Below are 27,211 nucleotides of genomic sequence, written 5' to 3'. Positions count from 1 at the left end.
GGCTGGCAGTCTTTAATAGTATCTCGTCGGTGATAACGGCATTCGCAGCATTAATCAGTGCGACCGTGCTGCCATCTTGTGGGGAAGCAGAATCCAGGATAGAGTGGCGTTCCAGCTGGACTGCAGAAAGCTGCATTCCGCGTGGACTGGTTCCAGGTGGAGTCTACCTGTAATCGTTTTCGTCACTCCCCGTGGAGTCTGTTGTGCTATCAGGGTAGGTTTACATGGTCTAAGGCTAACACCTTGTTACAGATTCGGTAAAGGGCGCAAAGAAGTCACTCGTTTTGAGCGATGTCGGTGATTGTCTACCTCTACACGTTGTTAGTGGTAGATAGTAGATGTTCCAGAAGCGTCGTGAATGGTTGAAGTTGGTCGAAGTTGAAGTCAGTTGAAGTTGGTTGAAGTTGAGTTCCAGGTCGAGCATTGGGGTTGTTCAACGTTGTCAATGAAGTTGTAAACACGTGCCGGGTTTAGTAACAAGCGTAGAAATTTAGACAAAATGGTTCGACTAGATTTAAACGTGTCAGACCCGTTCGAAATAGTTGTAGGAACATACGAGGAATATCTGCTCGGTTATAAAGTGGACAGTGTCGTGAATGTAAGTGTATAATTCACCGTTACTTTTTAGGTTATGTATTTTAGTAAATACACTATTTATGTGTATACTATTACTAAATATTAACAGTATGTCATAAAATAATTAATTGTCGTATTTTCAGAAATATAAGATGGAAAAAACTTTTGCAACGCACAGTCATATAGCCAGCGTGCGTAGCCTCGATACTAAAAAACGTTATTTAGCTTCTGGAGGTGCAGACGATTCTGTCTGTTTATATGATATGAATCACAGGATGGAATGTGGTAAACTTGTACATCATAATGGTAAGCAAATAGAAAATTCCATTTGAATTTATTTGTAAGACAATTGCCTTATACTTCTTTTTATTTTTGCACAGACACAGTGAACTGCATCGCGTTTACCCCGGAAGCATCTCATATGATTACATGCAGCAACGACGGTAGCATAGCTGCAATTCGATGTGGAAACTGGCAAATTGAAAAACACTGGAAGAAGCCGCATAAAGGATTAGCTGTAAACGCAGTAGCTATTCACCCTACAGGAAAAATTGCCTTATCCACTGGAGCAGATGGAATTCTTCGAACGTGGAATCTAGTAAAAGGGAGGCAAGCGTATGCAACCAACTTGACTCCGAGAATGAAACTAGATGCTCGCAATGTGACTGTTTTGAAGTGGAGTCCGAACGGGGAAAAGTACTTGTTAGCTGTGAATCAACGAATCGACATATATTCCGTAGAATTGGCAGGCATCAACAGCGAGATCAAGTTGGATGCGAAGATCGTTTGCGTGGAATTCTTGAAGGATAATCTGATCGCTGTAGGATTAGAAAACGGTCAAATCAGATTTTACGATCTTGAGAAGTCGGAACAAACTGTAGAAGCGGTAGCTCACGATATTAGGGTAAAGTGTATGAGTTTCGTAGGTGATTTGTTAGTCACTGCTTCCAGTTCCGGCGAGATCAAGCTTTGGAGATACAGTGAAAACAGTTTGGACATGATACAGAGCATAAACTGTGGTGCCAGAATTACTTGCTTAACTCTGGCGCTCACATGCAATAACTTTGATAGCAAGAAAGAAGTTACATTAGAACAAGAGAAAGAAGAAGTTAAGAAGAAGAAATTTAGACTCTGCCAAGAGGTTGTTATCGAAAAGGAAGGCGATTGGGCTGTAACGCCAATTAATCGACCGGGATCGCCTGACGAGAAGAAGAAAAAGAAGAAGAAGAGAATACGCACGGAAGAAGCAGATGTCCAAGAAGTTCCTAATAAAAGAAAGAAAGAATTGAAGAAAAAGAGGAGACGCGACGATGCGGAGGAGGAAAACTATCAGAGGGACGATAGTATCCCAGTGGAAAAGAAGAGGGCAACGAATGAAAACATCGAAGATAAAAAAAAGAAAAAGAAGAGCAAAGAAAGCGTAAGCTATATCGAAGAAGCGGAGCGAAATCCTACTGTGAAGAAACCAAAAGGATCTGAAGGGGAAAGTATATTGGGAATCAACAGTGGAATAGTAAACAGATTAAAAAAGAAGTCGACGCGATTGGAAGAGAACGACGCCGAAATACCTGCGAAGAAGAAGAAATCGAAGTCGGAAACAAATGGGACGAGTTTGAAGAAGAAAAAGAAGAAGAAGACGTGAAACGATATACTGGACGTCGAGAATAATGGTCTGGATTAGTTTAAAAACTTTCATTCGCAATCTGTATAATAATATTTACAAGGAAGATCTAGAAATAAGATCGAGTTACACATTAGTACCTACGAATCAGTCTGTTCCAAACTTCTTACGCTTAACGTAAATGTACCACAGTATCGCGTGTATGTCGTGTCCACGTATCGCGACATGTATGAACTTTCGATAATTATTTTTCTGTTGTTTGTTTAGGAGAATGCCACTGTTTTGTGTTGTTCACCACAAAACGCACTTGTTGGCTGGATTCATTGGACTTCCAATCGGACAGCTCCACGCGTTCGCGAAGTCCTCGTTGTTGGACAGAGTACCGATAACTCTGAAATGATTCGGTGCATGTACGCCTTCTATCAGTTTCGACTTTAACGCGCCTTTAGTGTAATTACCGCACCAAACCTGTAAGTTAGAGATAGTCGTGTATATATGTACATTCATTCAGTCGAGTTTGTTCCGTCTTAGTGTGAGAAATTCGGAACGTATGATTCAAAACATTTCCGAAATAAAAGACGACGAAAAAATAATTAACCGAACCTGATATTATTCAGATATATTGGTACACAGTGTGCCTGTTTAATGTTCGTGAGGTCATCTCTACTACTTTCATTCGTATGCAAAGTTTTTCGTTTCTGTACTCGTGACATTTGCGAACAGACCTGGGCACTTCTGAAATAATATTATTTAAAATACTATTTCAAATAACACGTTATTTTATTTCGTAATTATTTCCATGTCTGTGATCGCTTCTACAATAACATTCTAAAATAATTCTTAAAAATAGTTGTGAAATTGTTTTTCGAAATCCTTTGGTTCACCGTTTTTCTATACAATGGCCCACTCTGTAAGTATGCGCAATAAAAAAAAGTTGAAATGAATATCGAGTTTAATAAGAGGTATCACAATAACAAAAGTCAATAATACTTTCCATTTTATAAAATGTTGGGGCCCCCCATTCTCCCCCAAAAAATTTAATACATACTAAAATATTAGCCCTCCTTAACCATTTAATTTAAAACAAAAATTAACTTGATATCTTCATTAGATTTCGAGAAAACACCTTTTAACACTATCTGGTACACCCTGTATAATACACTCCTCACGTGCGAACCCGAAAAATTGCTCCCACATAAGGGTGCGCTTACAGTGGACCCGTTTCGGCCGACGCGCGACGTCCGGCATTGTGTCTCTTTTGCGCACGCTTGAAAAAGGAGACAGATGCGTCGAACGTCGGCCAAACCGGACGAAAACGGGTCCACTGTAAGTGCACCCTTACGTGATCATAACTCCGTGAAAAATTGCCGTACAGATATCGTTAAACAATGGTTTGAAAGCCTGAAACCTCTAGTTGCAGATACTCTATTTCAATTGTTGCTGTGTTGGTTTTTTACAAAGTTATAGCGAGATGAAATCGACATTGACGATTAAAAAAAATTTTGTGCAACTTTGGAACATCACACGGGGAGCAACAAATTTTTTTGATAAATCGCGTTAATATCATCTGGAAGGGCTATTTTTCCTGTGTAAATTGTGTGGTTGTTGAATATTGTGCGATTTTTTTTATTCGAGTTATTCAACATTGAAGTTGGCTTTTTAACTTTAACTGGCTCCAGAAAGCGAAAAAATTATCGTAGAATCTTGTGCAAAAAAGCAATAGAAAGAGCGTTTCTTTCTCTTCAAGGCACTCCTTTTGTTTTTTCAATTTCATTAACATTTCGATATACCAGACGTTTCTGAAAATATGCTTAAAAAATGCACAATTTCCACTTTTCCTTTAACTTGCTATATCTCGGCGAGAAATGATCGTAATACCATGATCCGAACGTCAGATTGAAGCAGAGATTCTGCCGATTCGATCGAGTACCCCATGAACTCGCTGCGACAATTTTTTACCTATGGCAGCTGTGTTTGAAGTTAATGCTTCGTAGAACCGGCCCACAGTGGAAAATTTGGACAAAATTCGATTCAAAATCAAAGCTGAAACTTTGCAGAATATGGGAAAAATAGGGAGATTATGGTACGAACGTTTTTTAACGTTGAGAAAATTCGTTAAACATGTAGGATTTCAAGAAAATGCGGTTTCTCCAGTATCACGAGCGGAAAAAATGTTTTTTTTAGCCTGCTATATATCATTTCCCGTAGATTTTTTCACGCTGTTTCAAATCTGGTCTCAAAATTTGTCTACGACCTCAGGATTTTGCAAGAAATCGATTTTTGTGAACAAAACTAATGTAATAATTTTTTCGTTGAACAGATTTGAAACAGCGTGAAATAATCTACGGGAAATGATATATAGCATGTTAAAAAAAAAATTTTACCGCGCGTGGTACTGGAGAAACTACTGGACAAGGTCCCTTTTTTCGGGTTTGCGCTTATATCTCGGAAACTATGCGTCCTAGCGATAAAACTAATCTATATAAAATTAAAGCTGACAAAATTTAAACAAAATCTCGCATAGTTTCTGAAAAAACAAAAGGAGTGCCTTGAAGAGAAAGAAACGCTATTTATATTGCTTTTTTGCACAAGATTCTACGATAAGTTTTTCGCTTTCTGGAGTCAGTTAAAATTAACAAGCCAACATTTACTTCAAAGTTGAATAACTCGAATAAAAAAAATCGCACAATATTCAACAACCACACAATTTACACAGGAAAGATAGCCCTTCCGGATCATATGAACGCGATTTATCAAAAAAATTTGTTGCTCCCCGTGTGATGTTCCAAAGTTGCACAAAATTTTTGTTAACCGTCAATGTTGTCTTCATCTCGCTATAACTTTGTAAAAAACCAACACAGCAACAATTGAAATAGAGTATCTGCAACTAGAGGTTTCAAGCTTTCAAACCATTGTTTAACGATATCGATACGGCAATTTTTCACGGAGTTATGATCACGTAAAGTGGGACTAATTTTTTGGGTTCGCACAAGTGATCCCTTAATTCTTTTGAGGAGTGTATATGTACAGAAATTGTAAAGATTTCTTAAAATAAAACTTAAAAAAAAACTTTTGTTACATATTACTCTTTTACCTTTGATATCAATATTATTTTTATTTTCAAATAACAGTACCGGAAACAACGGTGCGAGATAAGTTATTGCTTATTTTTATTAACCGACTTCGAAAAAGGAGGAGGTTACTCAATTCGATCTGTATGTGCCTTTTTTTCCGCTTTTTTTCTATGTATTTTCACCGATTACGTCGAGATGGATGGACCAATCGGAACGAAACCTTTTGCATCTTGTAGAGTATGTTCCCGGGATGGTCCCGTGCAAAAAAATTGTATCTTTTTTTATTAACTACGACTTTATTTGCGAAAATGTAGGATGGTGATACCGTTGCGAACTCCGCTGAATGTTAGGTATTAGGAACAGTAATGACGCGACGTTGTTACCGTTATCGATTGCGGCTTTCAGATATTTATAAATTACGATTTGGAATGTGACGGCTGACAGAGATAATAACAGAGATAAAAAAAAGTGTGAAATAAAAAAAAACTTTTTAAAAAAAAATTAAACCGACTTCGAAAAAACGCACTAAAAAGTATAAAATAAATTCCATTTAATATATGTGAATACACACAAACTTAAATACAATACAATCTTTTCGGAGGCGGCGCAAATATATTATTATTTAAATATAAATATATTAGTATTTAGAACAATTTGAAGATTTTCGTAATTTCCAGTGTCGAAAATTTTCAATTTTGCGCCGCCTTCGAAAAGATTGTATTGTATTTAAGTTCGTGTGTATTCACATATATTAAGTGGAAATTATTTTATACTTTTTAGTGCGTTTTTTCGAAGTCGGTTTAATTTTTTTTTATTTCAAATAGAACTTGCCCAGGCCTGCTTGTGAACAAGTGAATAGAGTACCTGTCTCTCTCATAGTGTTTGTAGCACGACAGTGCGAACATTAAACAGGCATAATAACTGTAATTATCACGGGAAAACCTACTTGTGCGAAACCTATGAAAAAGAGTTGGTCCCGAGTGTATTCAGCGAAGCCGGGCAAAGCTTGTTGAACGGCGGATCGTGTTTTGTACTTTTGATACGCCCTGTAAGCCTCTCGTATGCCGCCGTTGTCTGCGATGTTCTCTCCCTGAGTGTTCACGCCGTTTACCTAAAAAGCAAAATCAAAGGACTCTCGTCGTCTATCGTTGTGGAACCTTAACACAGATTCTCCTCATTCCCATCAAGCCCGATGCTCACCGTGAAATTATCGCCCAGCTCTGGCAATCGGTAGTTACTGTACTGCTTGATTATGCACTCGACTTTCTTCTGATAATGTTGCAACGTTTCCTCGCTCCACCACTGTTTTAGATTTCCGGTTTCGTCATACCTGCGACCTTACGCGATAAAAATTAGTCAAATCGGATGGATTTCTAATTACGCGCCAATTTACTAAAGTCGACGCGAAGTGTACTACGATGGCTGTACGGATACCTTGATCATCGAACCCATGAGTCAGCTCGTGGCCCATGATCGCGCCCATAGCTCCGTAATTGATAGATCTACGAGAATCCATGAGACATTAATCATTTCTCGTGACCTAGAAGAATACTTAACTTAACCGGTATCGGTTGATACATACTCTAAGCCGTTTCCATAGAACGGGGGGTGTAAAATGCCGGCTGGGAAGGCTGCAAGCATAACGCAACGTTGCAATCAATCGCATGGACTTCGATAGAAATGTAAAATACCGGTATTTTCGGGTATACCTTCGATACCATTGTACAAGCTGTCCCAAAAATGTTCAACTTCCTTAACGCTAGAACGACCAACAACCAAAAATTTCATTTCTGACGAGCGTTTGCGCGCGCATTAGTGACTTGTTTTGCCGTCCGTTGACGCAGGGCTTTTGGCCATGGGCAGAACGAAGGCAGAATGCTGGCGGCTGGACCCTGAATCTGCCTTTGTTTAAGAGGGCAGCACGGTCGCAGTGATGTGGCAAATGCCGCTTTACAGGGCAGCACCGTCGCGTCAAAAAAGATTCTAGTTATTTGCTAATTACTAGAATCTTACTAGATTTTGGTCGAAAAATGGGTTTGCGCCCTGACGTTTTTTGTCCTTATTTCAGCAAATTTTGGGCTGGGTGAGGGCTCATTCTAAAGAGGAAGGTTCATCGCAGCGCGCTCTGGTCATCATAAGTCAAAAAAGTCTTTTAAAGATAGAAAAATGCATTGAAATTTGCGGGTTTTTTTCTAGATTTTTTCTCTACTTTGGGCCCTCATATTATTAGATATAAACATAATTCGTTAAAAGTATGACCAGAGCGCGCTGCATCTGAGCTTCCTCTTTAGAATGAACCCTCACCTAGCCCAAAGTTTGCTCAACTAAGGACAAAAAATGTCAGGGCGCAGACCCATTTTTTCGACCCAAAATCTAGTAAGATTCTAGTTCCTTTCTAGTTACAATCTGAAGGTATCCTACCCCCTCAATTTCATTTTCTTCTGATTCACTTTCTTCATGCTCATACAATTCGCCATCCTCGATATCAGAGCATCCCATTGGTGTATTCTTCACTTTTTGCAACAATTCAGAGATTTTCAATCGCTTCGCCATTTTTTGGACTTGTAAAATATCGTTATATAAGAAAAGAATTAGGTCCTATTCCAACGACTATGGTATACAAAATGACCGCGTGAATCAACATTGATGACTATGTTAAATAATAACGTAAACAATAACATTTCATAACAAAACTTTGATAAATCTGTCTAAATATCTAATACCTTGAGACAAGTGATAACACTTTGAGAAGTACCATGATACAAAATTATTTTGATTTTGAATAAATTAAACAAAAATAAAATTCATTATATTACACCTTTAGTTATCGCTGCAGAAGTCATCACATCGTTGCAGAAAAAAATGTAACATGAAGTAAGAATTTTAAAATAAAATTGTAAATCCAGTCATGTTGACTGGTGTGGTAGTTCTAGTGTTAAAAGGGTGATTCCTGAGGATGTTTCAAGTAACTTTTTCCTTCGCAGAAATGCTCTCCGCGGCTTTGTCAAGGAATTATTAACGAAAAGCCACTGGCCAATCAGAACGTGGCTACGGTGGACGGGTTTCATCTCGGCCAATACTAATCGCTAATAGCTCTGAATGATCCGTGTTCCTTTAATAAAGCCGCGGAGAACATTTTCACAAAGAAAAAAGTTACTTTAAATGATATCAGAAACACAAGATTTTTGGGATACCCTGTAGAAACCGAATTACGAAAATACCGGTTTAATGTTATACCAGGCTACACCATTATATGAAAACGCCGGTATATTTGCTGGTTTCTCGGATACTCACTAACAGAATTCAATATTGCGCTGTAAAACGCGTTCACCGCTGTGCCGGTTGATATCCATCGACTCTTATCCGGCTTCTCTCGTAAGCCGTTTAAACTTTTCTTGACCCCTGCATCGGTCAGCCTCAAGAACGTCTCGAATAGTTTCCCCGGCACGATCTCTGACTGCGGTAAGACTTCGTATGTACAGGATGTTTCGGTAGGCTCTATTTGTAACTAGAAAAGGACTAGAATCTTACTAGAAAAATGGCTTGAAACATGGGTTTCCTGGTTTTCAGTTAGTGTCCTTATTTGAGCAAATTTTTGGGGTGGGTGAGGGCTCATTCGAAAGAGGAAGGTTCACCGCAGGGGGCTCTGGTCATGAGGTTAACGAGAATATGTTTATATCTAATAATATTAGTGTCCAAAGTAGAGTAAAAATCTAGGAAAAAAACCAGCAGATTTCAATGCATTTTTCTGTCTCCAAAAGACTTTTTGACTGATGGGATGATCAGAGCCCCATACGGTGAACCTTCCTCTTTCGAATGAGCCCTCACCCAGCCCAAAATTTGCTCAAATAAGGACACTAAGTGAAAACCAGGAAACCCATGTTTCGAGCCATTTTACTAGTAATATTCTAGGTATTTTCTAGTTACAAATCGAGGGTATACTACCCCCTTAAATCATTTTTGTTAGTACAGTATAGTCCCAATCTGAGCCGATTCTCGGTTCTGAGCTGTGACATAGATCGGGACCAGTGTCGCCAGAAAGTGCCGAAACCAGCACTCGAGGGGAATACAAGTACCCCCTCTCTGATGACCAGAGTAGAATAATATGCGCGTGCGCGGCGCAACGTGCCACATATTACTCTACTCTGGTCATCAGAGAGGGCGTACATCATCTCACCGTGACTCCCCTCATCTGGCGACAGTGGTAGAAACCGGCATCATTTCCTCTCCTCTTTTTCCCCTTCCACTATCCCATTCCATGGAACTATACCACGATGCCCGTGCCGTGGTCTACGGTCTTAGTGGGGAACGTTGGAGTGTACGCATGATGCTGGAATGGGATAGTGGAAGGGGAAAAGGAGGGGAGGAAATGAAGCCGGTTTCTACCTCACCTGGCGTCACTGATCGGGACCGCGCCGAACGTAGAAAAGGACAGCATGTTAGGCCCGCTACACACATCCGTTTTTCTAACGTGCGACGACCATGCGGTACCGGAATTGCAGTCTGAAATACTATGGATTCAATAAGAGCCCGTTCAGACACGACGGAAACCGCGCGGACCTTATTTACATTGGCGTAAATGGACGCGTTCACACATGACCGCGCGGTCTAAAGATCCGCGCGGCTGCCGCCTCTAAACCGCAGGAAATCAAATCTGCGCTGTTTCCGCGCGATTTTCATGTTCGTACTGAGCTAAAACTTTGCCCCTCTTCTGCATGTCCGCGCGGTTACCGCCTAATCCTGAACGACTGTCAATTTTGATGCGGTTCAAATCGTGCGGTCAAAAACGCGCGGATTCCGCCGTGTCTGAACGGGCCCTTAGGCGCTGCACATTTGTTTGCAATACAATATTTACCGCACGCTCGCCGCACGTTAGTAAAACGGATATGTGCGGCGGGCCTAAACACGGACCGCGCGGCCGAAGGCGCAACAAAAAATAATGTCTCGGTGAGATAATACTAGTGCAATAATGAAACTTCTTTTTTTTTAAAACAAGATACACACACATAAAATTTGGCCCACATTTACTGTACATGTAAAGCACAATTTTTTTCCGGAACTTCCGGAGCACAGACGACCCGAGGATTCCTTGTTTAGATCAAGACTTTACTGGAATATGTATTCGAATCCGCTCACCGCCTCGTAATACTTATCCAGTTTGCTTGAGTTGGCGATCCATTCTGGGATTCCTACGAACGGTCTAATCGCCCGCAATTTGTCGTGTGCTCGGTGTCTCGTCGCGATGTCCATCCAATCGAGTTCTGTGAGCATTTCGTCAAACGCGTCTTTCACATCCATCAACATTTCTAAAGCCTGAAAAAACCGTCGTCCCACTAGAGATTGTACTTTTGCAAAGGTACCGCGGCCGAAGGTTGCTCTTTTCCTTGCGTGACCAGAAATTTTTGCCTTTCTCCTATGAATTGTTGCCTTTTTCCCCTATGTTATCCAGTAGGTTTTGACGAGAAGATGCGAGAAATCCAAGTTTCGATCCTGCGTGATCAATGGTTCAAACGTTATAAATGTTTAAAGTTGAGCGATTTCCAGTGTTTTTGACAGATTAGCGCCGCCATGTTGTGTCTAGTGACGGTTGCGCGCCGCTTACTGAGCGGTGCCGCTAAGAGGCAGCACAAACACGCGGTAATGCCGATAATTAATTATATAAGAGTTGATGATTTCGGCGCAAGGTTCGATCAGTTGTAACACTACAGCAATTAATTAGTTGGTGGTTAGCTTTGAATTAGTCGGAATTTAGTCCAGTCAATGAATGCTCATAAGGGGGTGTAGAGGGAATTGGAAGGAACACAATTTTTAACTTTGGGACCTTGTTTGCACTAGTTAGGAGGTAAACATACTAAAAGTCCCTACTCCTAGAAGGTGAGCGGGCTGCAGGAGGGCACGTAGAAGGTCCCCTTTTTCGGTTTTCCGGTTATATCTCGGAAACTATGTGTCCTAGCGATAAGACCATTCTATACAAAATTAAAGCTGAGAAAATGTGCCATAAGAATGATTCGATTCAGTTTTTCGCTATCTCGCATAGTTTCCGAGATATCCGCGCTCAAAGTTCACTTTGTGGAAAAGAAATTTTTGCCTCACGTTTTTTGCCTTATTTGAATGGCTAACTCTTCAGCACAATTAGTGAACTTTGAGCGCGGATATCTCGGATACTATGCGAGATAGCGAAAAACTGAATCCAATCAATCTTGTGGCACATTGTGTCAGCTTTAATTTTGTACACAATAGTCTTATCGGTAGGACGCATAGTTTCCGAGATCTAAGCGGAAAACCGAAAAAGGGGACCTTCTAAATACGTGCTCCCCTGCACACCGCTCACCTCTTAGGAGTGGGGACTTTTGGTATGTTTACCTCCTAACTAGTCCAAACATAGTCCCAAAGTTAAAAATTGTGTTCCTTCCATTTCCCTCTACAACTTTTCGTTGACTGGACTAATTACTTACTCGCGACGGTCGATTTTTGAAGGCTACGCCCCCCTCGACCCGGCCGCTCATCTCGCTTCCCGTGGCGATCCTAGTTCCCTATAGGCGCCACGAATAGCGACTGGTTGTGAGATGAAACGCGCCTGAGGAGCTCCAAACTATAGCCGTCACGGGGGTGAGACACTCGGCCGGGTCGAGGGGGCGTAAGCCTTCACAAATCGGCCGTCGCGAGTAATTCCGAGTCCTGATCTACCTAGCAGGTCGAGTGCCACCTAGCGGGCGACCGTTCCTACACACAATATGGCGGCGCTAGTCTGTAAAAAAACTGGAAATCGCTTAACTTTAAACACATATAAATTTTAAACCATTGATCCTCCAGGACCGAAACTTGGATTTCTCGCATCTTCTCGTCCATATCTGCTGGATAGCATCGGAAAAATGCAAAAATTTCTGGCTACGCAAGGAAAAGTATACTCTGGCCGTATAATAGGGGTTTACCAACTTTTTCCCGAGACCGTTCGTCAAAGTACCTCTCCGCGTAAACGTAACTCATCGCCATGCCAAAGTTCGCGTTCGCATTCTCCGTGCATTCTCGCCATCTGGCTTTCTTTTCCTTCAGTCCGAAAACTTTTCGCAAGAATTGGAAGACCAGCTCGCGAAACCGTTGCGACGTTAACGGAGCGACTGTTGAATAGATGCTCCACCATATATGGCGAGCTGTAACGTGATCAGCATCGATGAGAACAAGATTTTGGTAGCAGAGTCGCCAGTTGAGGGGAGGGAGCACGAATTAAGGGGAAAAATTACTCTCTCTTAAGACTGTCTTTATTCTCAATTTCAATTTTAAATATTATTGCTCAAAATAATGGTTCGCATTCAATAGATTTCTGAGTATAAATAGTTTTCTGGTGATAAGATACACTGTATGTTTATCAACAAACCTCAGTAGGCACATGCTGTGAACTGAAAGTGGATATACGCAGTAATAGCAGCAATCAAACAAAAAAATAAAACGAAAATGTGCCAAATGATATAGTTTCTTATATTAAGTACCATTTCTCTTTAAATTATTGCTAAAATATGAAATACTAAATAAGTAATGCGATTTCTGAAAGTATTAGGTATAACGATGCAAAAAATAAAATATTCTATTTTGTGTGTGTTTCAGATTATTGAAATAGAAATATTTTACTTTGTGTTTGATATTATTAAAATAGAAATATCTTATTTTGTGGATGAAATTGTTAAAATAGAAATATTTTATTTTGAGATTCAGATTGTTCAAATACATACATAGAAGTATTTTATTTCGAGGTTCAGATTGTTCAAATAAAATACTATTTTCTTTAACCAAAATAAAATCTAAAATATTAAATAGTATTTCAAATATTTTTTCGCTAAATAATGCCCACCTCTGCCGTGGTACTAAACCATACCCCCACTATGACATACTGTTGCCCCTCCTTTCCTTTTCCAACGCGCTCCAACACGCACCAGGAAAAGGAAAGTAGGGGCAACAGTAGGTCATAGTGGGTTATGGTTTAGTACCACGGTACCACGATTCTGGTATCACTGCTCTATAGACGACAGAGACGAAACGTGTCACGTGACCGGTCCGTGGCAGAAGCGTGGGGAATAGCGTCGTAGAAGGGGAAGGTAGAGTGGGGACACAAGTCTTGATCTGGCGACTCTGCTCGTAGTCTGTAGACTGTAGACTGAGAAGAAGCGACAAAAAAATAAAATTCTATTCGGAAAGAAATTACCTATGGTGTATGGTGGCGTGACCGCTAACAGCTTCGGCAGTTTCTGCAGATATTGCAGATCGACCACGATCGCACGATCGGCAGTAGTGTTTATCGTCACGTTAGTATTGTCGAATACTGCTTCCATGTATCTTGTCCAGTTCCACTGTTAAGATCGACAAAACCGGTTTATTCGTCGTTATCTATTATAATTAAATTCGAAATATTAGGTTGTTGCATATGAAATGTCCAATTTTTGACAGTAACGTTTGATAAGCAAAATTTTTTTCCAAATTAAAGGAAAGGATTAGACTTTCCTTTATTCCGTCAATTAATTAGACTTTCCTGTCTGTACTACGGTAGAAATGGAATATTTTGGTCGTTCACGTTCTTCATTCACACGATTGTCATCTCCATTTTGTAACTTTTTTTCACCATCTTCGAATAGTGTGTTGATTAATTGCCACATTTTAACCAAACATCACATAATACTATCGTCAATGTGTTATTTTTCCACTGATATAAAAAGAATGCATGAGAATCATATTGATTGACGTTGAAATAAAATTGATTTGAAAGTAAAATTTGATATTTCAATAAAAACTCACGGTACCACCTTAAAGATTAGTTTAGCACCTTTAAATGATATGTTAAACTTAAAGATTGTATGTACAGTGAAGTCCCAATCTAATTGTAAGCTGATTCTCGGTTCTGTGCTGTGACAAAGATCGGGACCGGATACTGTTTTTAACCGACTTCGAAAAAGGAGGAGGTTATTCAATTCGATCTGTATGTGCCTTTTTTCGCATTTTTTTCTATGTACATACAGTGGGTGTCCCAAAATTCGTGAACTTCCCGAAAGGGAATTTTCCTTTGCAAAAATGTCGCTTGAAATGATCTCATCAGCCACCCCCTTCCGGGAAGTTCACGAATTTTGGGACACCCTGTATAATCAGCGATTACGCAAAGAATGGATGGACCAATCTGAATGTAACCTTTGCGTCTTGTAGAGTATGTCCCCGGGGTGGTCCCGTGAAAACAAATTTTGCTTTTTTTTTATTCCTTACGGGTTTATTTGCGAAAAATGAATTATTTCATGTATGTTCACCGATTACTCCGAGATGGATGGACCAATCGAAACGATGCCTTCTACATTTTTGTAGGGTATGTCTCCCGATTGGTGCCTTGAAAACAAATTTTGCATTCTTTGCGGTTTTTATTGCAAATAACCATCCAACGCTGTTCTACAAATTCTGCTCGTTCTACTAAAAAGTGTGAAATAAAAAAATTTTATAAAAAAAAATTAAATCGACTTCGAAAAAACGCACTAAAAAGTATTAAATAATTTCCATTTAATTTATGTAAATACACACGAACTTAGATACAATAGAATCTTTTCGGGGACGACGCAAAATTGAAAATTTTTCAAATGACAGATGTTAATTTGGAAATCAGTAGGTGGGAAGAGAAGATACATTAATATGTGAAAGCATGTAGAAGAATTTAAGGATTTTCGTAATTTCCAGCGTCGAAAATTTTCAATTTTGCGCCGCTTCCGAAAAGATTGTATTGTATTTAAGTTCATGCGTATTTATATAAATTAAATGGAAATTATTTCATACTTTTTAGTGCATCTTTTTGGTGCGTTTTTTCGAAGTCGGTTTAATTTTTTTTTTATAAAATTTTTTGTTCTGACTGTGTCGACCACGCCGAACGTAGAAAAGGACAGCGAAGCTCGAGAGGCCTCGGTCGCCGAGAAGTGTAAACATAACTAAATCAATAACAAAACTTTTTTATTTTTCATTATTTTTTTGTTGGACTTTCAACAACATAAAAATATGGTATAATTCCAATTTACTTGTGTAATGAACAATGAAAGCGTATGGGAAGAAAGAGACGCAGAGAGTCGCGGCGTGCCGGCACAGTTCAAAGAATTTTCCACACGTTGTTCTTCCTTACGTTCGAAACTTTCATCGTTCATTACACAAGTAAATATCATCGAAATTATATCATATTTGGTATCATTTTCCTTTAAAAAATGCCATGATTATGTTGGTCAAAGCTCCATAAAAAATAATGAAAAATAAAGAAGTTTTGTAATTAGATTAGTAGTGGTTCACACCGATACGCTTCGGCTTCGCGATCCGTGTTTACATCCTGTCCTTTTCTACGTTCGGTTTCCTTTGTATGTACTTTCGGCGCGGTCGGCGCGGTAGAACCCAAATAGCACACGACGTCTTAGAGACGTCCATTTTACGTCTATTTCAAGTCTGAAAGTCTGAAAGTCTTACGTCCTAAGAGGACGTCTTTAAGACCATAAACAGTGTGGTTTTTATATACTCATAATCTAGCAGTACTAGCATTGGTATTATTTGTTCGAGTTATTGTTTTTGCTTCAATTTCAAGTTTAACTCTCCAATTTCAACTTCACTTTTAATTTCAACTTCAATTTCAACTCTTCCACTTCGATTCCAACTTCAATTTTTCAATTTTGTTCAAAAACCTAAAGCTCCTTTTTGAAGAACTGCAAGGCTATCCCGAGCGATTTCTATTCTCAGCTATTTCCTTTGTCCACCTCGACACCGGTGCGACATAAGAACCCGTTCGAGAGTTTTGTATCATCGCCGCGCCGATATCAGCTGTGCGAATTGACAACAACCGGTGAGGTGATCGACCGCCGATGTAAACCTCGCCGGATCGAAGCGTTCATCGAACTCGTAATAATGTCTCGTGGGCCATCGTCTCCTGTGTTTTCCATATAATGCTCCCGTTACCTAATTCCTTTGTTTCCCTCGCAGCTCCGGTTATCGGGCCATTGCCGTCACGAACGTTGCTGCGATCGTAGACTTTTAATTTCAAAATCCCCTCTCCTTATTCCTTCCGAAAACGATGGCCCACCAAAGTATAAAAGAGAGCTACGACTGCCTCTCTCGGCTCTTTCGTATTATCGTACTTTCGATTCAACGAACTATCTGCGCTCTTGTCATACTGACTTACATCGTTATATTCACTGCGACACTTTGACACGCTCGGCTTCAATCCGCGATACTCGCGCTTCATTTCGACCGTGATCACTCATTGTTCATTTCTTTTCCTTTTATATCTTGTCATTGATTAAATATATTCTGTTTTTGTTAACCACATATTGTCACACCTTTTCGTCTACTACCTTTCCAACATCCATAGCTAGAGTTTACAACAAATTTCAACTTCAACTTTTCAATTTCAACTTCAATTTCTAGCAGTACTAGCATTGGTATTATTTGTTCGAGTTAGTGTATTTGCTTCAATTTCAACTTCATTTTCAATGTCAACTTCAATTTCAACCTCAATTTCAACTCTTCAACTTTGATTTCAACTTCAATTTCTACTTCAATTTCAACTTCAACTTTTAAATTTCAACTCGTCAACTTCAACTTTTTAATTTCAACTTCAATTTCTAGCAGTACTAGCATTGGTATTATTTGTTCGAGTTAGTGTATTTGCTTCAATTTCAACCTCAATTTCAACTCTTCAACTTTGATTTCAACTTCAATTTCTACTTCAATTTCAACTTCAACTTTTCAATTTCAACTCGTCAATTTCAACTCTTCAATTTCAACTTCAATTTTTATTATTTTTAGATTATTTTAATTGCAATTGTTATTTTTATTACACTTTTTATGTCAATTCCATATGCGTTCTTCTGATAAAGCTAGGTTTAACTTTGAACTCGTTTTTGTCGGAATTTATTTTTATGGGAATGGAGAAGGGAAGACACATTTATGGACCTTTAAGACTTCTTAGGGACGCGACTTAAAGACTTTCCGGATGTCCTACGAATATCTCCTGACGTCTTAAGGAAGCCTTTAACACATACCTTTTTGTAACACAATACGTTCGGAAGACTTTCGTAGGACATTCGGGACATCTTTAAGACGTCTGAATGTCCAACTGCAGACGTCTTTAAACGTCTCTAAGACGTCTTTGTGCTATCTGGGAAGCAGTCATAAAAAATAGTGTCCCTATACGATATTCTCCCTGCTCGGAACTGGCGATGGGAAGAATATCGCGACTTTACTGTAGTATTTCTTGATCAAAACGTTTCATAACATTTGCATTCTAAAATCGGAGATTTCGTATGCAACAGCTTAACTACGAGATCGATTCTTCGATGAAATCTTTGTCACCTGTTGCGCGTGTAAATCCGTCAGTTGTTGCAGGTCGTCGATGGTTACTTCGTGGAACATGTAGCTTCCGCTTCGTCTTTGCTCCGCGGTCGCCATTATCTGTCACGAGCGAATGGAACGTGAAGACTCGGAAGTTAAATTGCAAGTTTGTACTTACGTACCTTCGCAAGTTTCGTACTGAAATCCAAAATCTCGTTGGCGAATGCGACGCTCTTGTTCCCTATGCCAGCCAGTTCGACCGTGTCCTTCACGTATCTTTTGTACTCGTTTATTTCCGAGCGAAAGCGTTGCGGGTCTAAAAGGTAACGCTCGCTGATCGCTGGGGTTACTTGTGCCATCTGAAACACACACACACACGACGTGGATCATGGAAAGCAGTTTGCAACTGGGAGAAATTCGATTGTAATCCTAGGGATTACAATCCCTAGTTTCATTTCAAAAAAGGAATGAACTAATGTAAACCAATCTAAATAGACCATAGAACAACAGTTGTAGATCGAATTGAGTAACCTCCTCCTTTTTCGAAGTCGGTTAAAAATTGATTTATATTGGAGTCATATAAAGCTTCATGGCTCCATGTAATCAGTCATGTAGAAAATGGAGTGCGAGTAACTGAGGGTTAATAGGATATTCAATAATTGTGCGGTAATCCCAAACGAAATGATTAGGTGACTTGTTGGTTCACAACTGAAATTGCAGTTGCTGTTGAAGGATCCATCAAAAAGTCTTCAGCTACGGACTTTTGAAAATGATGGAAGAATTGCCGGTAAGTAAATGTGTTAAAAGCATTGGTCATCGCTTTCGTCAGACCCTACAGGTTTTCTCACCATCATTCTGTTTCTCGTCGTGTCCCGAACGTCCTCGCTGACATAGAAATGGACAAATATATTCAAGCCTAGAACTCTTTGCGCCGTTCCCGCGAGCTGCGAAACGTCCAAGGTCCAGTTGCTGGAACGCGTCGGTGGGATCTTCGGTAAACCTAGCTCCGCCAAGATATCGTGGATCGGCTTCATTCCCAAAGCCTCGATGCTCGCTGAAAACACCGATCCGATCTAGCTGTTATCCCGGCGACGATCGATTGAAACTTAGCTCCCTACTAGGACTGTTACTTTCCCGAAGCTTCGACTCTTCGAAGATTCGAAGGAGTAAATTAATCCCAATTATCGATCGTAAATGTTCAATATCTAATATAATGATGCTTTCGGCGCTACCGTTTCGATCAATTAATAAATCTAGTAATTTTGCAAAAAACTTTTCTTCCTTCCTAACGTTCCGGTTCAGTTTCGAACCTTTTTCGAAGGTAGAATTTGCATCTACAAGAAAATATATAAATAGAATAGGTGAAATTGAAATTGAGAAAAAATGATATTGATACGTACTTGCTACAATAAATTTAGTTATGTAAAATTGAGCATTGAAATTTGATTTGTACACGCTGCTGGTTTATAACGTACCGTTATAACACAAAGTGACCGTTTGAACAGAGCCCAAAAACTGAAAACATTGAAAACTGAACACTAGTCTGAACATAAGGATCGACCGTTCTTAAATTTGAAAACGTCCAACGGTATTCAACACATGCTATTATACTAACCACAGGTGGTAGCTTTAAAAATCGACATTCATGAATAAGACCAGCAGAAAGAATGTATTTTCTATTTATGATCGAATATATTATTAATTGATCGAAACGGTAGCGCCGAAAGCATCATTAAATTTGATATTCGAAGGAGTGTCCAATCACTTTTTACAACCACTGTGATTGTATCAAATATAACGTAACAGCGAAATGTCGAAGCCCAAAGCTTTGGAACACCGTTTCTTTTAATCTTTTAATAATTTATTACGGAGGTTCGAAATTCGAAGCTTCGAAACTTCGATTTGCATCACTTTCGAAGTTTCTGAAATCGAAGCTTCAAAATCTTCGACCTTCGAAGTAAAGTAACAGCCCTACCCTATATCCTACCCCTTCGATTAATTGTTCTTACTCGTGTCCATGCAAGTTCTGTACAGCGCTCTGGCCAACTTGACCGACCTGGGATCGTTTTTACCATCCGGTTCCTCGAGCAGGACCCTCAGATTTTGGAACAGCTGTTCCCTCAGAAAGCTCAGCTGGTCCCAGGAGACTTGACTCTGCGGTATAGGATTGTTCGAGATCCATCCGCCGCAGGCGAAATCGTAGAAATCGTGGCAAGGATCCACCGATCTATTCATCGACTCTATTATCCTGGCGGCTGTAACGGCGAAACGTGAATAACCCGGCGACGCACAGTTAGTGTTGGGCAATATTTAAAGAAATACAAATTTAAGTAACAAATTATTCGTTATTTGTATATTCAGATAAAAAGTAAAAATAATTATTTACTATTTGAGTAAGTTTAAGTATAAGAGCAATTTAAGTTATTATTTGTATTGACAAATTATTCACACAATTAAATATTTAGTATTATTTATTATTTATAGCCGTTAAACAAATTTTCTTTCCAACTGTCCTCGGCAACGATAGTAATATTAACCCTTTGCACTCCTTTGTCGAGCGTGACTCGACATCAGAGAAAGGAAAATGTAAATGAAACGCGTATTTATATGTATTTGGTTCTTCCTTTATTTATTTAACTTTTTATTTTTTAGTTACAAACAGATATAAGCTCCACAAATATAAATTACAACCAAATTTGAGAGTTATATATGTATATGTAATATAATAACTAAACAAAATTGTTTAAAATAAGTAGCACTCGAGGAACTGTCCTTCGAAGTAAATTTCGAATAAAATACTTAAAATAGTAAGGAGTTGCTGGCAATAAAATTGAAAAATAATTCGGAGTGCAAAGGGTTAGTGTATCGTCTGTTGTGCATTATTTGAGATGTTTCAGAGCCTGTTCAGTTGAGGCGATTTACGCGCGATTCAAGTAGCGCCGCTTCGAATCGCGCATATTCAAAGTACAAGAAATACGAGAAAACCAAAAATTATTTATTTGATTTCCACCTCAATCCAAGTAAGAAATGATCTTTTATTTGCAAATAAGAAGTAATAAATAGATTACTTTTAGCATCAATTAAATTACTTTTATTTGAATAAAAAGTTTAGTTGATATTTGCAATTACAATCGCTCGTTTATTTATTATTTATTATTTAAATAAAAATTTGCCCAACTCTGCGCACAGTGGTTGGAAATCGCGAAATCGTGGCCAAAGTAGGAAGGAGTACTCCAATTTAGTTGAAAATTGATACTATGTATGGGGTTTTTCGTGGCGCTGATTATACTGTCCAACGCCAAATTTGTTCCACAATTACTGTTGGGTGGTTCTTATAGAGTTTTTTTGCGCTGATTCCGAATCTGCCCTTAATTTTTTCCCTAGACGCACAGTTTTCGAGAAACTTGATTTTGAAGAAAAATATATTTTTCAAATTTAAACAAATATTGTAATGTTATTATAAAAGATATTGGATTGTTCTTTGCAGCAAAAGATTCTGTAGACTTTCCCGAATACAGTGATATCCAATATTAATACATTATGAATGTTTAAACGGGCGTTCCACGGGATACGCCCGCTCTAATGGCGGCAACTCATGTCGGGCGAAGATATTCTGCTTTCTGGATCGAAAAAAGACGTCGACGTTCCAAACTTGAAAGGTGGTTTCTCAAGATAAAAGTCTGCTCTATCGCGTGGTATAGTTCGATTTTCCGCTGAAGCCTTATTTTTTTAGATAAATTGAAAAATATCCTCAAAAATAGATGCAAAAGTGGTGTCTCTCCGTTTTTAATGATTGTTTAAACAATCATAATGTATTAATATTGGATATCACTGTTTTCAGGAAAGTCTACAGAATCTTTTGCTGTAAAGAACAATTCAATATCTTTTATAATAACATCACAGTATTTGTTTAAAGTTGAAAAATATGATTTTTTTTCAGTCATATTTCTCAAAAACTGTTCGTCTAGGAGAAAAATTAAGAACATAAACATAAAAAAAGTCGAAATTTGTTGGACAGTGTTATGGGTCTGATGTGAAAATTACAAAAAACAAAATGGCGGATTCAACATGACGGATGCGTAACACTAGAAATTATTGGACTCTCTTGAAAATTAGTAGTGCCATATTTCTTGTGCCGTAGAATATGAATCTGATGTCAAAATGGCAAAAAATAAAATGGCGGACGGGTACGTGAAAAAATTATTTGATTTCAAAGTATTATAAAGTATATTATTGGTATAGATTATTATCAGATCACTTCAGATAGCGAAAAATGTGAGATTTTAGTGTTAAATATTGCATCCGAGACAATACCTTACATTTGCAAAGATTAGTTTTGTCTAGGATTTCGCTGCAAATTCGCTACTTCGGAGCGTTACGATCAATACGGAAATGGCGATAACTCCTAAGGTCGCAATAGGTCGCAGATAAATGAAACATTCACTTGTTTAGTAGCCTTAATAGCTTCTTTCCCAAAAAAATGAACGTTTGATCTCAATTGATAAACATCTTTTTTATTAATAATATGGAACAGATGCTTTTTCATCTCCCAAAGCTTTAAACAGTGAAATAAAGCAATGAAATAAGAATATTATATTAAATTCAAGCTAGCGTTATAGCGCGATAATGAATCCCAAAGGTAATTTCAATTGTGGTTGAAAATGCCGATCTTTGAAAACTGCCAACTTTGAACTTGCGTATCTCAGCCAGAAGTACGTATTCAATATTGGTTGTAACAAAAAAGGAAACGTTCTCTGGTACTAAATAAAGTACTACTACACAGATTTCTAAACTACGGGAAAAATCTATTACTTTTCGCCACGATTCCGATCACACTCACCACTGTGCGACGATTATCGCTGATCGTCGGTCGTTACGTAAACGGTGGATAAAAAATTGCTCACGAACGGACGGAGGTGAAGAATGGCAGGAAGGAAGGAAGAAGGAAAGGAAGGAATGAGGAAAACCTTGGCTTCGACGGAACGGCACGATACGGTACCTGTTTTGACGCATTCTACGCTCTGGCATATCTCTTTGTAATCCTCCTTGTGGAAAACCGCTACTTGTAAGGTCAGCGTTACAACCAACGCGACCACGGTCCCCATTAACAAGCCGACGATCATCATCAGCTTGGCGTCCTTCCCGCTCGGCTTTTTTCCTTCGTTCACCGAATCGTGCTGCCTGTTCGGATCAATAAGAAAAGAACCATTCGGACAGGCAAGTTCGCGGTTTACGTCAAAAAGGGGGAACGGGGCTGCGTACCCGCCTTGACACGCTTCCGCGCTCTTCGATTTAAAAGGATGGATAAATGTTGCCAATTACCGCGAAAGCACCGAGTTGTTCCCTCTCGATTCTCCCGGCTGCGTATCCCTGTCATGGTCCTCCGGATCGGTTACCTGGCAAAAACGAAAGCGTTCGTCAACGTCAATCGCCAACGCAACGCATCGTCAACATCGTTTGTCTCCCTCGATCAATTTTAACGCGATCGATCCAATCCGCATATGGCGTAGAAGATCAATTTCTACGAGAAGTTGAATTAACACACGTTCCGAAGTTCATCGACATTGGTCTACACTCCGCGACAAAAAGTAGCACACTATCCTATTTTCTTAATTTTCGAAATAACTACAGTTGAGCGATCTGTTTTGGATGATCACGACCGAGCGATACTTTATTCAGTTGTTCTCGTTCGATCGCACACAAGGCCCGCTATATCGAACGAAATGGAGCTGGAACGATTGCGCGAATTACATATCGCGAGTCGCCCCGTGAAGCCAGTTGAGACCCATCCCTTGCTATATGTGGGACATTACATCAAATGTTTTAATCTAACATACACATCTCATTAGTTGAATGTTAGAATTGTAAGCGTTCGAATACTTTTGCGTATGATTGTACAGTGAGAGTTAAAAATGAGTATACACTCCATACATATGAGGTTCTACATCAGGGGTAAATTTTTTTCACATACGAGTTCAGATGCGCCATACAACTCGAGCACTTTTTGAAGTGAAACTTCTTTGCTGAGAGGGCTACAATTTTCTAGTGTAACGGAAGTGACGCGGTCAAGCGTTACGGAAGTGACAAATTTCGCGTATAACCTCGAATAGTTTGACAAGTAACATATTCATAATTAATTTACTAACTTAAAAGACTTCATTGGTGAACTTTTAAGATTGTAGAATGTAAAATGAAGTCTTGGCTACATTCCCATTTCAGTTTTATGCAGGTTTGATGCTTAAATTGTTAGTTATTAACAAATTTTGCAGAAGTGATATTTTATGTATGTCTGTCCTTGTCGCACAGTTGGACCCCCCTTGTCTTATGCATTATGGGAACTTCCAAAACAATCAGCCCGCGCAACAATTGTTAATAACTAATTAACCAGAGTAAATTTGTGAACATTTGCAATTGGATAACATAGAATCAACCTCCAGCTACTTTCATATGCAGTTTCTCATCGGATTTTGTTCCGACTGAAAGATTTATAAACAATTATCCAAACCCTTGTTTTAAACTAACCTGAAAAATTTTGACAGGTGTCAGGTAAGTAAAAAAAACATACGCGTGTCTAGTAATGTTTAGAAGTAAATTAAGATTGGAAATGGTAAATAATCCTAATGAAGCGACAACGAGATCAGGAACAACTCTCGATGCAGTGTTTGCAAGACATTTAGACAACATTGAATCAAGAATATTTATATCATATTTTAGCTATCACAAGCCAATTGTTTCAATGATAGAATCATAGAAAATCATAGAAACCATAATGAACGATCAAAAGCAAAGAAGGAGAGTGTATGGGAAAGAAAGGGACATAGTTCATAGCATTTCCCATACGCTCTCCTTCTTTGCGTCGCAAATTTTGATCGTTCATAATTTTTTCTATGATTCTATCAGTGAAACAATTGGCTAATATATTCTTTCTATTCGGTTGGCAAATAAGTTCGTTCGGTTTTTTAGAGTGGAATAAATCACAAAAACCCAACGAACTTATTTGCCAACCCAATACATTCTTGATTCAATTTTGTCTAAATGTCTTGCAAATACTGCATCGAGAGTTGTTCCTGATCTTGTCGTCGCTCCATTAGGATTATATTTACCATTTACAATCTTAATTTACTTCTAAACATTACTAGACTGTTCTACCTTCTTACGTTCATTGTTGCGGTTGGGATATAGGAATAGGGGTAGGATATGCTTCGGTTAGGGGAGAAAAAGGGATAACTCAATCGCGCAACTAAATTAATTAACATAAGACAGTTGAAAAGACACACGTTCATTGGAGCACCAATCTACAATAGTGAGAAATGATCTTTTGGACGAGAGGGCGATCGCTGTCATGAACAGTCTAATTCCTATCCTATAATTGTAAACTGTCAAAAAATTGCGACGAATTGATGAATAAGGCTGTATAAATTTAACTGAGAGCTCTCAGAAGAATAAAGATCTTCTCAAGATCTCAAAAGAATAAATACAGGCGCAAGGATTCAATGCGCCACTTGTGATCATCCAAAGCGCCACGTTTGGCGCATGCGCCACAGGTTGGCCACCCCTGTTCTACATTATGCATATTTACAGCATACAATCAAACTTGTTTTTGTGTGGTCTTTTTCTATGCGATTTTTTTGTGGGGTATATGAATATCGAGATTCTGCTCGCCATATCTCGTTATCTTAAATTAGATAACAATTCCGAAAGAAGTTTGAAATTCCAAAAAGAGCTTCGATCGTGTATATCTGGCTGTCGCGACGATTACAAGCAGCTGATCAAACGACCGTCGTCGCAAAAACTTACTATCCAGTTACATCGTTAAAATGGCATTCACTAGGATCAAAGGTTTTGAGAAATGGTATCACCGAGAGAGACTACATGGTAACAAAAAAATAAATTAACTCTAATATCTCTTTTTTTATTGGTTATTTTACGTCGCACTTAACCCTGTTAGGGTTTTTTCGCGACGGGACCTACAGTTTTTATAAGGTGGGTTCCGAACCACCTTGGGCACCACAGTTTAAATGGCACATGGAATATTTCCAGAGGTGCCGGCGTCACTCTAATATCTTCAAGTGACGAAAGCGATTTCGAACCAGTTAATCACAAGAATATGCGCGTTTTTTGGACTACGACGAGTAGCATTGAATCATGCACATTTTGAACATTTCTCTATGTTTAAAATGAAAAATCAAAATTTTTTAAAAAATATTTCCATGTGCAATTTAATTATTTATTTTGTTTGGAAAGCATTTTCTCGCTATTTTTTATACTTTTTTAGACTTTCTTATGAGGTCCCTCTCCACCGCATAAAAACAATTTTCTTTAATATGTTGTGAAAAATTATTTGTTATAGCTATTTATGAAGTTTGTGAATATTTTTTGTGCGGTTTTTTCTTGCGGTCCCTATCTACCGCACAAAAACAGGTTTGACTGTATGTCGCAAAAACCAAAGTTGTGATGTTGTAGTTATGTAGAACATGGTATTTCCAGTGTCACAATCGTATATAAACATTATAAACACACGTCTTACAATTGGTGAATTACGTTTCCAATGTTTTGTAAACAAATGCCTATCTGAAGCAGATTTCTTACGAACGCACAGTGCGGACAAATGGCCTAATATTCGGCACTTCTCTAAATTTGGTTATTAATGTATATATAGGTAATTTTTTTACAGAAAATGATATTTACCAATATAATCAATAAATTTATTAAGAAATTAACAATTTTTATTTAAACAAAAATATATTTTTAAAAACTAACAAATTTAAAACGAAATTAATAATAACTGAACCATATTTAATATTAATAATAATAAACTTAGACAAATTATAATAGTATAAACAAAATTAACAAACTTAACAAAACGCTATTCGCTATCCGAGTCATCCTCGGTACTTTGAATGTGATCCAAAACGAATCATTCAATCCCGTGATCTTGCACATTTCTGATTAAATATTGATCAATTTCAGTAAAATCGCAAGATTTGCTTTTTGTTGTCGTTTCTCGAGATATTTCAATCTCTTCAGATAAATCGTCCACCCTGTATAATTATTGCAAAATTGTATTGTGCACAAAAATGATTATTATATGATTATTAATAACAATTTCCATCCTAATACGCATTTTTTGCAAAAGAAATGTATTTCATTTCGTGATATACACGAATATTGAATTTTTCTGTGACGGACAAATGGCAACATTTTGTACGAAAATCAAAATTTGTTTACGAATATGTATTGGTAATTATTCGCAGAAAATGAAATTTAACGATATAACTAATAAATTTAAAAAGAAATTAACGAATTTTCCACAATACAACATCAAGGCAAGGTACGGGCACTTATTAAAAAGTTTATAAAATTAAGAGTTGCAGTTAGTTGCAGACTAAACTATGAAATTCTTAAACTATAACAAGTAATATATCCGAATATGTCAAAATCTCAGGATATTTTTTGCCTTTCTCGAGATATGTTAATTTGAAGTTTTATATGCAAGTAATAAATAAAACCGCCGTTGAAAATTTATACAAAAAATAAATCTACTTTATTAAATGTAAAAAGAATGCATATACCTTGGTGAGCATTTTCCATTATACAGAATTATTATTGCAACACT

General features: G+C 38.3%; 2 protein-coding genes across 10 annotated transcripts in view; one reads left to right on the top strand and one right to left on the bottom strand.

Annotated features, from left to right (window-relative positions):
- Positions 1-110: 110 nt before the first annotated feature.
- LOC143210817 (p21-activated protein kinase-interacting protein 1-like) lies at positions 111-16,956 on the top strand. 2 transcript variants are annotated; one of them, XM_076428018.1, is made up of 4 exons: positions 111-598; positions 720-882; positions 957-2,246; positions 2,465-16,956. In XM_076428018.1, the coding sequence occupies exons 1-3, from the start codon at positions 500-502 to the stop codon at positions 2,216-2,218; spliced, it is 1,524 nt and encodes a 507-aa protein (XP_076284133.1). In that variant the 5' UTR covers positions 111-499; the 3' UTR covers positions 2,219-2,246; positions 2,465-16,956. The 2 variants fall into 2 exon arrangements, with proteins under 2 accessions (XP_076284133.1, XP_076284132.1); XM_076428017.1 differs by having other exon boundaries at positions 957-16,956.
- LOC143210815 (neprilysin-11) overlaps positions 2,254-27,211 on the bottom strand; it is a 47,775-nt gene continuing 22,817 nt past the window's right edge. For 4 of the 8 annotated variants that reach the window (XM_076428007.1, XM_076428006.1, XM_076428008.1 and 1 more), the window contains 15 exons: positions 22,918-22,991; positions 22,595-22,776; positions 19,605-19,850; positions 18,444-18,649; positions 17,778-17,954; positions 17,617-17,715; positions 13,469-13,613; positions 12,208-12,422; positions 10,408-10,584; positions 8,566-8,779; positions 6,854-6,902; positions 6,706-6,773; positions 6,472-6,608; positions 6,218-6,382; positions 2,254-2,665 (listed from right to left, as the gene is read on the bottom strand). In XM_076428007.1, the coding sequence (XP_076284122.1) occupies positions 2,489-2,665; positions 6,218-6,382; positions 6,472-6,608; positions 6,706-6,773; positions 6,854-6,902; positions 8,566-8,779; positions 10,408-10,584; positions 12,208-12,422; positions 13,469-13,613; positions 17,617-17,715; positions 17,778-17,954; positions 18,444-18,649; positions 19,605-19,850; positions 22,595-22,776; positions 22,918-22,991 (2,331 nt within the window). In that variant the 3' untranslated portion in view covers positions 2,254-2,488. Of the gene's footprint in view, positions 2,666-6,217; positions 6,383-6,471; positions 6,609-6,705; positions 6,774-6,853; positions 6,903-8,565; positions 8,780-10,407; positions 10,585-12,207; positions 12,423-13,468; positions 13,614-17,616; positions 17,716-17,777; positions 17,955-18,443; positions 18,650-19,604; positions 19,851-22,594; positions 22,777-22,857; positions 22,992-27,211 lie in introns of those variants that run through there. The other 4 variants (XM_076428010.1, XM_076428011.1, XM_076428009.1 and 1 more) reach the window with 3 other exon arrangements.

This window comes from Lasioglossum baleicum, chromosome 7 (assembly GCF_051020765.1).
Source record: "Lasioglossum baleicum chromosome 7, iyLasBale1, whole genome shotgun sequence".
In the NCBI taxonomy this organism is placed as follows: domain Eukaryota; kingdom Metazoa; phylum Arthropoda; class Insecta; order Hymenoptera; family Halictidae; genus Lasioglossum; species Lasioglossum baleicum.
The sequence above is the reverse complement of the archived record's forward strand: the minus strand, read 5'-3'. Positions and strand labels throughout refer to the sequence as shown.